Source organism: Taurulus bubalis (assembly GCF_910589615.1).
Source record: "Taurulus bubalis genome assembly, chromosome: 17".
NCBI lineage: Eukaryota > Metazoa > Chordata > Actinopteri > Perciformes > Cottidae > Taurulus > Taurulus bubalis.
In genome coordinates, this window is record NC_136605.1 from 1,213,197 (window position 1) to 1,225,000 (window position 11,804).

Below are 11,804 nucleotides of genomic sequence, written 5' to 3' on the forward strand. Positions count from 1 at the left end.
AGTTAAAGATAACGCCTCAAACTGTATAGATTATTTTACATTTTGCTGCTGCCCCCGTCCACGGGTGTCTGCAGCTCCTGTGCTGGTACTTCTGTCTGGGGGCATGGTCACCAAACAGGTAATACACTCACTACACACTGTAAGTACCTCATACAACTCAAAACTGTCCCTTTAATGCACACAGCAAATAATCAACATTCTGAAACCAGATAAAATAACCAAAACTCAAGTTTACCCGAAAAGCACACATACGGGGAGTAATCTTTACTTTTGATATGCGTCATATGCTGTGAGTAATTTATCAACCGAGATTCTATTCTTCTACTCAGCGCAGCCAGGAAGTTAACTAACGTCCTACTCCAAGCGAGGACCATTTCCGCCCATTCTAGCGTTTTAGGCACCACTGTGATTCTGGACCAGTACAGACCCAGATCATCTGATCTTTTCAGGATTACCTTGATAGGTCTGATTGGATCTTGCTGCAGCTGCTGGGATGGTGGCTGTTGGTGCTGAAGATGATGCCTTTGATGTTGCTGCTGTTGATGATGCGGTTGTTGGTTAGGACAGGAAGCATGCTGCTGCTGATGCAGGTGATGCTGCTGTTGTGGTGCTTGGTGCTCCGCCTGTTGTCTGGGATGGTTGTGTGGATGCTGTTGAAGATGCTGCGGTTGGCTGAACTGTTGCTGCTGATATGGGAGGCTTTGAACTTTGTTCATATCTTGATGCATCTCAACATGCACTTCCTCTCTCCTGCCTCGCCCTCGGCCCCGCCCCCGCCCCCTTCTACTTTCTGCAGCCACTGATCCCACCAGACCCCTGCAGTAAGGAGGCTCTGGAAGCGGACGTATACGTGGTCTACCTCGTGGACGAGGAGGGCCTTCACGTTTTGGTTTAGTTGGTTTCCTGCCTCTTTTTTTAGGGCCATCAAGGGGGAGGAGTTGAGGAGGATGTCCAAGGGAAGCGTAGCTGGAGGGGTGGCAGAAGTCCACGTCACCCATCAGAGGACTGAGCGCACTTACTACTGATGTGCCACCAGCCTTCCTACAGCTTGACACCAAGTCAGGGAGCAGGTCAGGAAGGCGTCGACTGTTAAGGCGAATATCAGCTGGAATATCAGCTTTATCTTCATCGTCCTCAAATTCGTACTCCTGCGCATAGTTTTTCTTTGTTTGAGGCTGTGGCTCACGTCGCTGTTTGAGCAAGTGAAGGGAGCTGGTCTTCATCAGTTTCTTGGGTCGAGAGGAACAGAATATAGGTGAGATCAGACCAGCAGTACTTGAACTTCCACCCACTCCTACAGCTGCCATCATCTTGTTTAGTGAGATATCCCCTTGAACTGCTGAACTCAACCCCATAGTGGGTGTTTGGGATTGGATGAGGCCTAGCTGGTCAGTATTCACAGTAGAGGGAAGCTCATGGGTCTTCATAGAGTCAAGGTCTAAGTGTAGATTGCCATTCCCTGTTCCTGGAAGGCTGTGGCAATACTGTCCATAGCCTTGATCACTGTGATGACCAACCATATCATAGCCCTCGCCAGCACCTCCTGTTTTTAAGGCCTCCATACCCTCTTGCCCCTGCCCATGTCCCTGGTTAAGGCTTTCTTGAGCATCCTGTCCTACCCCAGAATCCTCAGCACAACTTGGCTTGTAATCAGCTGAACAAAACATGTCCTCCATCTCAGGAAAGAAAGAACGGTCCTCATCATGTAAGAGAGAGTCTGGAAAGCAGATGGATGTTAGAGGCTCAAACCGCTGTTGAACTTGATTCTGTCCTACTTTATCTACTGGGCTCACAGTGTTAAACTGGTGCCGTTTAAGCTGGTCAAGCTGGGAGTGTGACAGACTGTCAGGCTCTCTTTGTTGGCGCTGCTGCTGTTGTTGTGGAGTTCCCATAATAGCTGTCATCCGGTGGGAGTGTGGGTGAGCCAACTGAGAGTGTGCCATCTGATGATGAGAGTGTGCTTGCTGTTGATGGTGGGCATGGAGATGGTTGAGGTGGTGCAGGTGTGAGGTGGTGGACAAGCCCAAATTTGGTTCAGAGAGAAAGTCATGAAGATCTGAGGTTGTTTGTTGGGTATGGTGGTGGGGTGTAAGTCTGTGCTGCTGTCTATGTCTGTCTCCACCACCTCCCTCCCCTCCTGTAACAGTCACCCCAACTCCTGTTCTGTCTAGTGCTCCTCCACCACCTCTACTGTTCGTCCGGGAAAGAGATTGGTCTAGCATGTCTAGCGGAGACACTGAGTTCTGACTGGCTCGGCTGTAGTGTGTATCTAAACCCTGGGTCTGGAGCTGGAGTTGCAACTGTGAAGACTGGTTCTGTGGATGGGATTCCACTCCTGCAGGCCCTGCTCCTCTAGCTGAACCCATCATGGCCTGCTGGCTCAAAGGATGCTGCTGTTGCTGTTCAGAGGCTTGTTGGGGGTCCATCTTAGTGCGAGTGGTATGAGAAAGGACAGATTGCAGCATGTGAGTTTGCTGGGGTGGGTCTGGCGGTGAATCTATCAGGGAGAGGGGGACCTGGCTTTGTCGAGCTTGTTGCACATCTGGTGTGTTACACAAGTAGTCATTGTCATTTGTATCTGAAGGCTTCTTCAGCTCCATGTGAGGGTGGCTGTGAGAGTGGGAATGAGCATGGCTATGCTGAGTATGTTGTGAGTGCTGTGTGTGTTGAGTGTGCCGAGAAATTTGGGGATGCTGAGAGTGTTGCTGAGAGTGTGATGACACATGTGAGGTGTGATGGGAGTGCTGTGTGTAGGGGTCCCCTCTTCCATAATGGACCACAGAGCCCAAGGAGTCATGCTGTTGTTGGTGGGAGTGGGAAAGAGAGTCAGTGACCCCTCCCACCCCTCCAGCATTGGACTTTGATATGGTCACCTCTGATTTAGCCTGTTGCTGTTTCTTCTGTGATGCTTCCAGTTGACTGTTTACATCAATTGCCGTTCCAGGACCTGAACTGCTGGTGATGTTATTGGTACGAATGACACTGTGAAGGTGGTAGCGCTCTTCTGAGATCTTGTTAACGTCATAGGTCACCCCCTTGCCTTCCCCATCTCTAGCTTGTGGGAGCGGCTGTGGTAGTTGCTGAGGAGGTGGGTGATGCTGGGAAGGATGGAGAGTTGAGCTCTGGGCATGTAGTAAATGGTGAATGAGGAAATCGTCATCATCCTCTTCCTCATTTTCGGATTGTTGAACTCCCAACATGTTGGTGTCTGTTTTTGGCTTGGGTGGTGTTGTGTGGTAGGACTGGCTCTGCGCTTGCCGTGTATCAGGGAAACCTTGTGGTGAGGACATAAAAGCAGGCAAAAGGATGGACGACAAGTATTTTGTGGCCCCTGCGCCTCCAGGGGACCGAGCAGGGCAAGCAGAAGCAGGAGAGTGTAATCCAGGGCGACTGATGGAGGGCGAGGGGCAAGACTCAGGCAAGTGGAAAGAGCTGCTGCCTCCATTGCCAACACTAGCAGCCACGCTCCCTGATCCTGCAGATCCAACGCCACTGCCAAGTGAAGTAGCTCCTGATACAGGTCCACTTAATGTTGATCCGCCAGCATTTCCATACCCTAAGGAAGGACTGCCCACTCTTCTGAGAGGAGTTGAGCCAAAGCTTGAATCCCCAAAAACTACCTCCGCAGAAAATGAGCGTCCTCCTGAGACTGTACCAGTGAAGGCCTTCCCTCCAGAACCCCCTGCTCCAGAGCTCAGGTCTTGGGCATGAGGTGAGTTAAAGCCTCCATAAGACTGGGTCATGTGTGCAGATGGAGGCTGGTTGGGAGAGTAGGACTGGGCATGTTGCTGGGGAGGGGTCTGGTCTGGTAGGCCTGTGCTGGATTTGGCCACAGGCGGAGAGTCATAAGTGGAGAGGCATTGTTTGGGTGCTGGCTGTTGAACAAGGTTGGATGACACCACTGGTAGAGGAGGTGGTGCTGGTGCTGACTGCGATGGAGGCTGCTGACAAGAGGGAGCAGACAAGGTGCCAGTGCTTGTCTTGGAGCTTGAAGAGGATGAAGAGGAAGAGGCGGAAGCTGATGGTGGAGTGTGTGGGGTACGGGAAGAGGAGGAAGCTGAGCCCGAAGAAGAGTACCCACTGCTGGAGTTGGAATTCTTGGGTCCCTTAGTGCCAGACGAGGAAGGGGCTGAGGAGCTGGATGACAAGGATGTGTAGGGGGTTTGGGTGATAGGTCGATATGTCTTGGATTCCAACCTTGGTGAAGGCTTGGGGTCGGAGGATTGGCTTTGCTCCCCAAGGGGACTGCAGGACACTCCAGCATGCCGGTGGTGGCTGGCTATCTGCTGATAGCTTGATGACCCACCACAGCTGACATATTGCTGAAGGGGAAGTGTTGTGGACTGCGGGGGTGGCGAGCGTTGGTATTGCTTGATCACACTGTCCTGCCGGGAAACTGCCCTCTCTGAAGAAGGCTGTGGTGGAGGGGGAGCCGTGGGCAGCAGGGTTGGTGTGGAAGAGAACATGGAGGCATTATAGAGCTGGGAGGACTGGTTGTGGAGCTGGGAGGACAACAGGTTGAACTGAGGAGGGGGTAGGTGACAACTAGAGGAGGTGAGAGGGGCTTGGGTCTGAGGAGAGGCCGGGGGCTCCTGGGATCCCCGGTAGGTGGCACTGTGGGAAGACAGCAATCGATCAAAGCCCAAGTTGGCCTGGGAGGGTGTTTTGATTTGGAGCAAGGGATCATGGGGGGATAGTAAACCATTGGAAGTCGGGCTAAATGTAGGGGTGTCCTGCAGGGATAGTGAGGGAGTGAAAGATCGTCCAGAGAAGGAGCCAGGATGCTGGTATGAAGAAAGGGCAGAGGAGGAGGGAAACGAGCTGGAACCAGGAAGTGCCCCTGACATAAAGAGCTCCGCTGGGGCTGACGTATGCATTGCTACAGGACACAACATTACATGGACAGGGTTAGTAAATGCAATTCACTATTCACATTTTAAAAACAAACTTTTTACTTCTTGGATGATTTTGCACATCAAATGAATGCAACTGATTTTTTAAATTAAACTGTTATTCCTTTTTTAGGTATAATAGTATTTCAATAGAAACAAGAAATGCCGATATATTTTTGGTATCATTACAAAGTTACATTAAAAAGTTGATACCCACCAGTCTGCCAAGAAGGAGTGCGAAACTGAGAGAGGAGCGAGGAAGCAGAGGGTGGCGGCTGTGGACCCCGCGACTCCAGAGCTGAAATCAGATTCATGACGGAGGGGTCTGGACCCGAGTGATTGGCATGATGGAGGCCGGCGTCAAATAGTCCCGACAGACCTGGCAACAAACCACAACTCTCACTTCATTCATATTCATATCATACATCACAGCATCGTATGAGCAGTTTATTCAAACTTATTTGTATTTAAACTACTTTCATTGTGGCATCTAACAGTCACAATTAGGATATGTTGATCTGTGCAGAAGTGCAGAAAAAAGATATGCATTTACGTCCTGCTTTTCTGCACTATATTGAGACAATAATATTATTTTCTTATCTGGACAGATGGCTGGTGTGTCTTCTCTTTTGGTGTACCATTTTCATCATGCTAATCAGTGAATGGCACAGCTGTTTTAGAGATATGAGACAAGTAATCTAAGTAGTTAAGAGATTAATGATTAATCACCCTTCCCTTCATTCATATTCCACTGAAACCAATTGCTTGGCACATGCTACCACAGTACCTACTTTATAAAGGCAAGTAAAGAAGGGTCGCATGGAAATACTCTCACTCTACACAAGATGTAGCACTGCACGATAGTTGGCCTTAATTCTCATTACCTATCAATTTAATAATAACAAGCTTGCACATTCCCTTGCAATGTTTTCCAGCTCTTCCTGGGGAACCCTGAAGCGTAATCAGGCCGGACACAATTCCACCTCAGCTCTCCCCTTACAACATAAAGGAGCAGCGGCTCTACGCTGAGCTCCTTCCGGGTGTCTGAACTCCTAAGCTTATCTCCGAGGCTGAGCCCAGTCCCCTTACGAGGAAGCTCATTTAGGTCGCTTGTATCCGCCATCTCCTCCTTTAGGTCACGACCCTAAGCTCATGGCCATAAGTGAGGCTTGGAACGTAGGTGGACTAGTAAATCGAGAGCTTTGCATTCTGGCACAGCTCCCCCTTAATCTAAAAAGGTCCAGTACAGCGTCGGCATCTCGCACTTTGGTTATACAAGGACCGGATGGATCATAGCAAAAACCCTGGAAGCCCATATTCATGCAGTACCCCCACAGGACTCCCCAGGGTTTTCTCCAAGTACACAAAACACAAGTAGACTGGATGGGCAAACTCCAGAACCTCCTTTCCAGCAACTTAAAATAAACTTTCCCTGGGAGGCTGAGCAATGCGATATCCCAATAATTATCCCACACTCTCCAGTCCCCCTTTTGGGGAATAATGGGACCTTTTTTGGAACACGGTCCCCTACTTCAATGTGACAATGAAGAGGCGTCAAGGTAGGCAAACAACAAAAAGAGCTTTCAGCATCTCAGAGCAAATCTTTGCATCCTCCTGGGTTCAGATCAAGCAGGCTGTTCCTGGGGCTAGTGAGCACCCTTTCAGAAAAGACAACCTGACAAAGTGCCCTGTATGGTGCCCTTCCAGTAGAGAACCATGTTTAAGTGCCCTACATGCTAGAAAACTCTCTGTAAATATCCTTGAATAAAGCTGATATTGATGCCCAAATCCAGACAAAGTATTTATAGATTTGTGTTTCTACAGATATCATTTAATGGATCCTTACCAAGTGTGCGTCCAGCAGCACCCCAGGCCCCACCTTGTCTGGAGCTTCCTGGGTGATGGTTGGTTGCATAGCCCTGGAGGGTGTGAGTAGTGCCATAGGTTTGCCGATGGAGCAGCTCTGAGTCTGGGTGGGACGACCTGGAGCTCCCATACACAAGGCTGAGGAACACATGGTTATTACGTTTGATTTGTATACATGTACTTATTTAAAACAAGTCTGCTTACACAGGACTGGTCATACTGTTGGGCCTACAGTTTAGTAGTCCATGTGTTAAAGGCATCCACAATCACCAATGTCAAATACAAGATGTTTACCTATATGTAGCATCCTATCCACTACCATTTGTAGCAGGTGTTCATCCTTTCTAAAAAGCTGATGCATGTTCCTGTTATTTTCTGTTTCAACACTGGTTAGTACAATTTGCATGTTTTGACACCAAGAAAACGCATAAAGATGATTATTCTAAAAGTTAAGTTTTCTGAAAACAAATATGTGCAGACAGTCGTGGATACCTCAAGTCAGCTAAAGTTTGTTACTCAAGGTCATTTGAAGATCCTCTTCAGACATCTTTTATGACGTTTCAGACTTTTTCAGTGTATGTGACCTGAAGGCTTCAAGTTTCCACATCACACTTGGAAGATGCATGCTGGATTACGATCGTCTCCAAATTAGTTGTATTGTCACAAAATCCTACTGGCATGTCCACTTATCTCCAGATTTTAAAATGAGCACAGCGAAGCGTTCCTCCTTCAGGAAGTGAAGGAAACGCCTTTATAGAATTAAACTCTGCAAATACAGTACATCATTCTGCACAGTGAAGCTCAAACATCACAGCTATAGGCACAACACACTTTTGACTAGTGGGGGTATTTAATGAATATAGTGCCTCATTGTTAATATGCTGTATTTTTATACCTTTACATAGATACCTCTGCTATCATCCACCAGTCTTGAGTCATGTGACATGGCATGACATAAGCCCATAATGCATAATTCTAAATATATGCCTGTGACAGCAGGAGGCAGTGTGGGCAGACTAACCATTTTTGCGATAAAGGCATCATTTCTCACTAGCTTTCTTCCCATGACATTACATTACATTTCATTTAGCTGACGCTTTTATCCAAAGCGACTTACAATAAGTGCAATTCCACCATGAGTACAAACTCAGAACAACAAGAATCAAGAAAGTACAATTTCTTCAACAAAGTTAAACTACAAAGTGCAATCAGTAAGTGCCATTTAAGTGCTACTAAAGTGCTGCTACGGCGCTACATTACATTTTTGTAACTGCAGCCAGTTATTGTACAACCTTTCGCATTGTATCTTTTAGGTGGACTTTGATTCTTGCCAACTCAATTTAAGGTACTAGAAACACACAAACGGTTTGCAAATGATCTCATCCTGTAGGTCTGTTCTTGAGTGTTTTTCTTCCACTATAAGTGTATCCTAAATGTCCTTCAGGAATCATATAGTATATACCTATCTATCAATCTACCTTTCAGTGATCCCACTGGGAACACTGAACTCTGGCTTTAAAGCCTCTATAGTTCAGAGGATCCCAATCCACAGACGATGCTAACAAGTTATATTTTCTGGGTCTGCTGAAATAGCACACTGAAGAGGAAGACAATAAAAGACAGCAACATTTTTTTAAAGATGTCATTATACTATGAAGCCGTACGTTAACACTTGGAGACAAAACATTTAACAAGTATGCCATGAAGGCCTCCTACCTAGTGGTTAATTGTATTTTCAAGGCAAAATTATATCGGAGAGAAGTCAATATTATTTCATCAGCAAATTACATATACCGAGAACTTTTTGGGCCAAGTGCAGCTACTAACGCTGGGCTTGTTGCATCGTATGACAGCACAATACAAAGGAGAAGAGCTAAAATGGCAGCCGATGTTATGGGCAATTGTTTTTCTGTGTTATCGGACTAGTTGTGATGGATCGGTTTAAGCATGTATTGGAGTTGGTTCAACAATTGAGTCTTGGTTGTTTCCGCTCATCTTTTGCTTTTCCAGTGGGAATTAAATGTTCTTATTTCGTCACATTCTCCTTAGCTAAACTGATAGGCAGCTACCAATCACTAGCACGTGATATATTAATCCATATTTTCCTGGAAGCATTTCTTAATGAGATATTTCATATCCAATACTGGACAAAAATTAAAGATTATTTATTACATAGTATTGGTCATACCCGTAATGTAGTATTTAGATATTTATTTATGTAGAAAACCGTGGACAAAATGACGACAACAAAACAACAACAAGTTTCATAACATTTTATTAAATTCTGAAGTTACACCACTGCAATATCATCAGGAATTACAGTGTGTTTATAATCTTTGTGATCAGCCCAATGTATTGGTTCAGAGATGTTTCGATTTAGTAGTTAGAGTTTAAATATTTATGTTTTGTTTTATAATTCTAAAGATATTTGTTGGCCTGACTTTGTGGTTTGTCTTCGAATGGCTTATTGAGAAAAGGTACCTGGAAAAGAGACCAAGTGAAAACTACGAAGAACTAAAGTGCAACTAAAAGCAGAAGAATAAATCAATGTACTACTATGGTAAGTTGGCACTCAAAATTGTTTCTCCAGTTTTTTCTAACTATCTAGAGTTTTGCTAGCAATAACACAAGCAGTCTTTTGGTTTTATTCTTCTCTTTGCAAGATAAATATACTGTTGCCGAAGCAAGCAACACCCTATGAGGATTGATAAATAGATTTTTAGCCTGTGTATAAAAAACTACAGAGATAAACGCCTCCTTTGATGTAGATGTCAGCACATGAAAGTTTAATGCAACACTTATTTCCAATTTGGACCTTGGTGTTGAGAGAATACATAGGGGTGCTAGTCACCACTATTAGAATTATCTCTGGTGAAACAGCTTGAAACCAAATAGTATGGACACTACTTTTCCCAGATAGTAAGGATAATTTATTTGCAATCAGCCAACTTCTCAAAGAGTCCAACCTGCACATGTATGAATGGTCTAACCCAGCGGTGTCAAACTCATGTTAGTGAAGGGGTCACATGCTGCCCATGTTGTTCTCAAGTGGGCCGGACCAGTAAAGTCACAGCATAATAATGCATACATACCCACAATATTTCTCTATGTTCTCTACGCTAACAATGTAATTGTCTGTAGTGGTGTCTGTCATGGTATCAACTCAAGGAACTCCTCGGGGACACCAAAGTCTCATCAACACCACTAATGAATACGGCCAGTTGAGCAACATCTCTAGTAGTGTCAGTGCATCCATCAATTGCGACTGTGGCTCAGTGGTTAGCATGCCTGTCTTTCAATCAGAGGATTGGTGGTTTGAGCCCTGGCTCTGCGCTATATATATATATATATATATATATATATATATATATATATATATATATATATATATATATATATATATATATATATATATATATATATATATATATGACACCCCTTCACATAACATGAAAGAGGGTACCCCCACAAGTTAACACTCTAGTTTTGATGCCACATCTACTAAAGAAGAAGAAAGAAGAAGAAATACATTATCCTTTATTAATCCCCTTGGGGAAATGATTCTCTGCATTTAACCCATCCTCAGTAATTAAGGAGCAGTGAGCTGCCGTGAGGCGCCGGGGGGCAGCTGGGGATTCAGTGTCTTGCTCAAGGACACTTCCACATAAACTATGGGGAGACCAGGGATCAAACCGACGACCTTGTGGTTTCAGGACGACCATGAGATACAGCCGCCCCAAAACTCCAACTGAAACTTCAGTCAATCCTAAGCATCATAGCTTCATAAGCAAGATGCCATCAGAAAGCAGCAAATATGCAAGTAATGGTGGAGGAAGATCAGATAAAGCAGAACCAGTAGGTTCAAATGGGACTGAAATATGTTTAGTTATCTATTGCTGATCAAATCACACAGTTTATTATTGTTTATCCACTCTACTCTTATTGATACTCCTTATAGATTTGGTTCTTTATCGATATAGTTATTGGTTCTCTTCAATGACTAAATTATTTGTAATGTTTTAATTTAAAAAGAATAAATTCAGAGCAGGATTAGACTGTATATATATGTATATTTTACAACACTGTCCTCCTCCCTCAGTCCTCCTGGTGCTTTGTCGCCAACAGTAATACAGATGTATTGTCAGAAAGACACTTGTTACTGTTCCTGAATTTTGTAAAAGATATGGTTATTGAATGTTGACTTTAGTGTCAACGCATTGTAAAAGTTATCCCCAGTTAAGTCTGAATAGACTGCTGCTGTGCTGACTGTGTGAAGAGTTCTACAGCAAAGGGACTTCAGAGAAATCACAAGGAACACAGCGAGCAGCAGGAAGTCTGAGGACACATTCTAAGAAAAGAGATCTATTGATGCTACAATTCTAACATTTTGACATGAATGGATGCATGAATGGAACTTTCTACATGTACTGTTAAAGCCTGCACATTCCCATCCATTCTACTGAATATGCAAAGAGTATGCAGTTGTCACTCTTAGTGTTTGTACAAAGTTAACTACCTCTAGTATGCATGTCATTATTTGATTTATACACATCTTTATGGAGCTCCTGTGTTCCTGCTTCCCAGAGGAGTTTGGTACTTTAGGGGTTGTTCCTCCAGCGGCACCGGCTGTCCTCGGGTCAGTTCTCTGTCTGTTATACTGAAAGCAAAGGCCTTCCGCTGTTAACCAGTTATGGCTTTTCTTATTCAATCAGTCATTTAATCCTTTAAAGCTTTTCCTCAGCAACCTCTCATTCTGTTTCCATTGGCAGCATGCTTTGTTGACTGTTACAAATCTACTACCTACTTCATGATGCAGGGGGAGCCAACTATGACGAGCATTTCAGATTTATTATCATCCTTTAACCTTTTTTCATTTTTCAAATAATGGAATAAATTAGAAGATATCAAGATTCCGGAGATTCAATTCAATTCAGTTTATTTTATATAGCCCAACATCACAAATACAAGTTTGCTTTACAGTCTGAACACATGACATCCTGTCCCAGGACCTCACATCGGATAGTAAAAACCCTTTCACAGGGAAAA

At 44.7% G+C, this 11,804-nt stretch overlaps 1 protein-coding gene across 1 annotated transcript in view; it reads right to left on the reverse strand.

Moving 5' to 3' along the window:
* Positions 1-11,804, reverse strand: part of prr12b (proline rich 12b) — a gene marked incomplete at its 5' end in the record, with an annotated part of 36,769 nt that overhangs the window by 22,374 nt on the left and 2,591 nt on the right. The window contains 3 exons of the mRNA XM_079232521.1: positions 456-4,879; positions 5,110-5,271; positions 6,739-6,896. Of these exons, the coding sequence (XP_079088647.1) occupies positions 456-4,879; positions 5,110-5,271; positions 6,739-6,896 (4,744 nt within the window). The remainder of the gene's footprint in view (positions 1-455; positions 4,880-5,109; positions 5,272-6,738; positions 6,897-11,804) is intronic.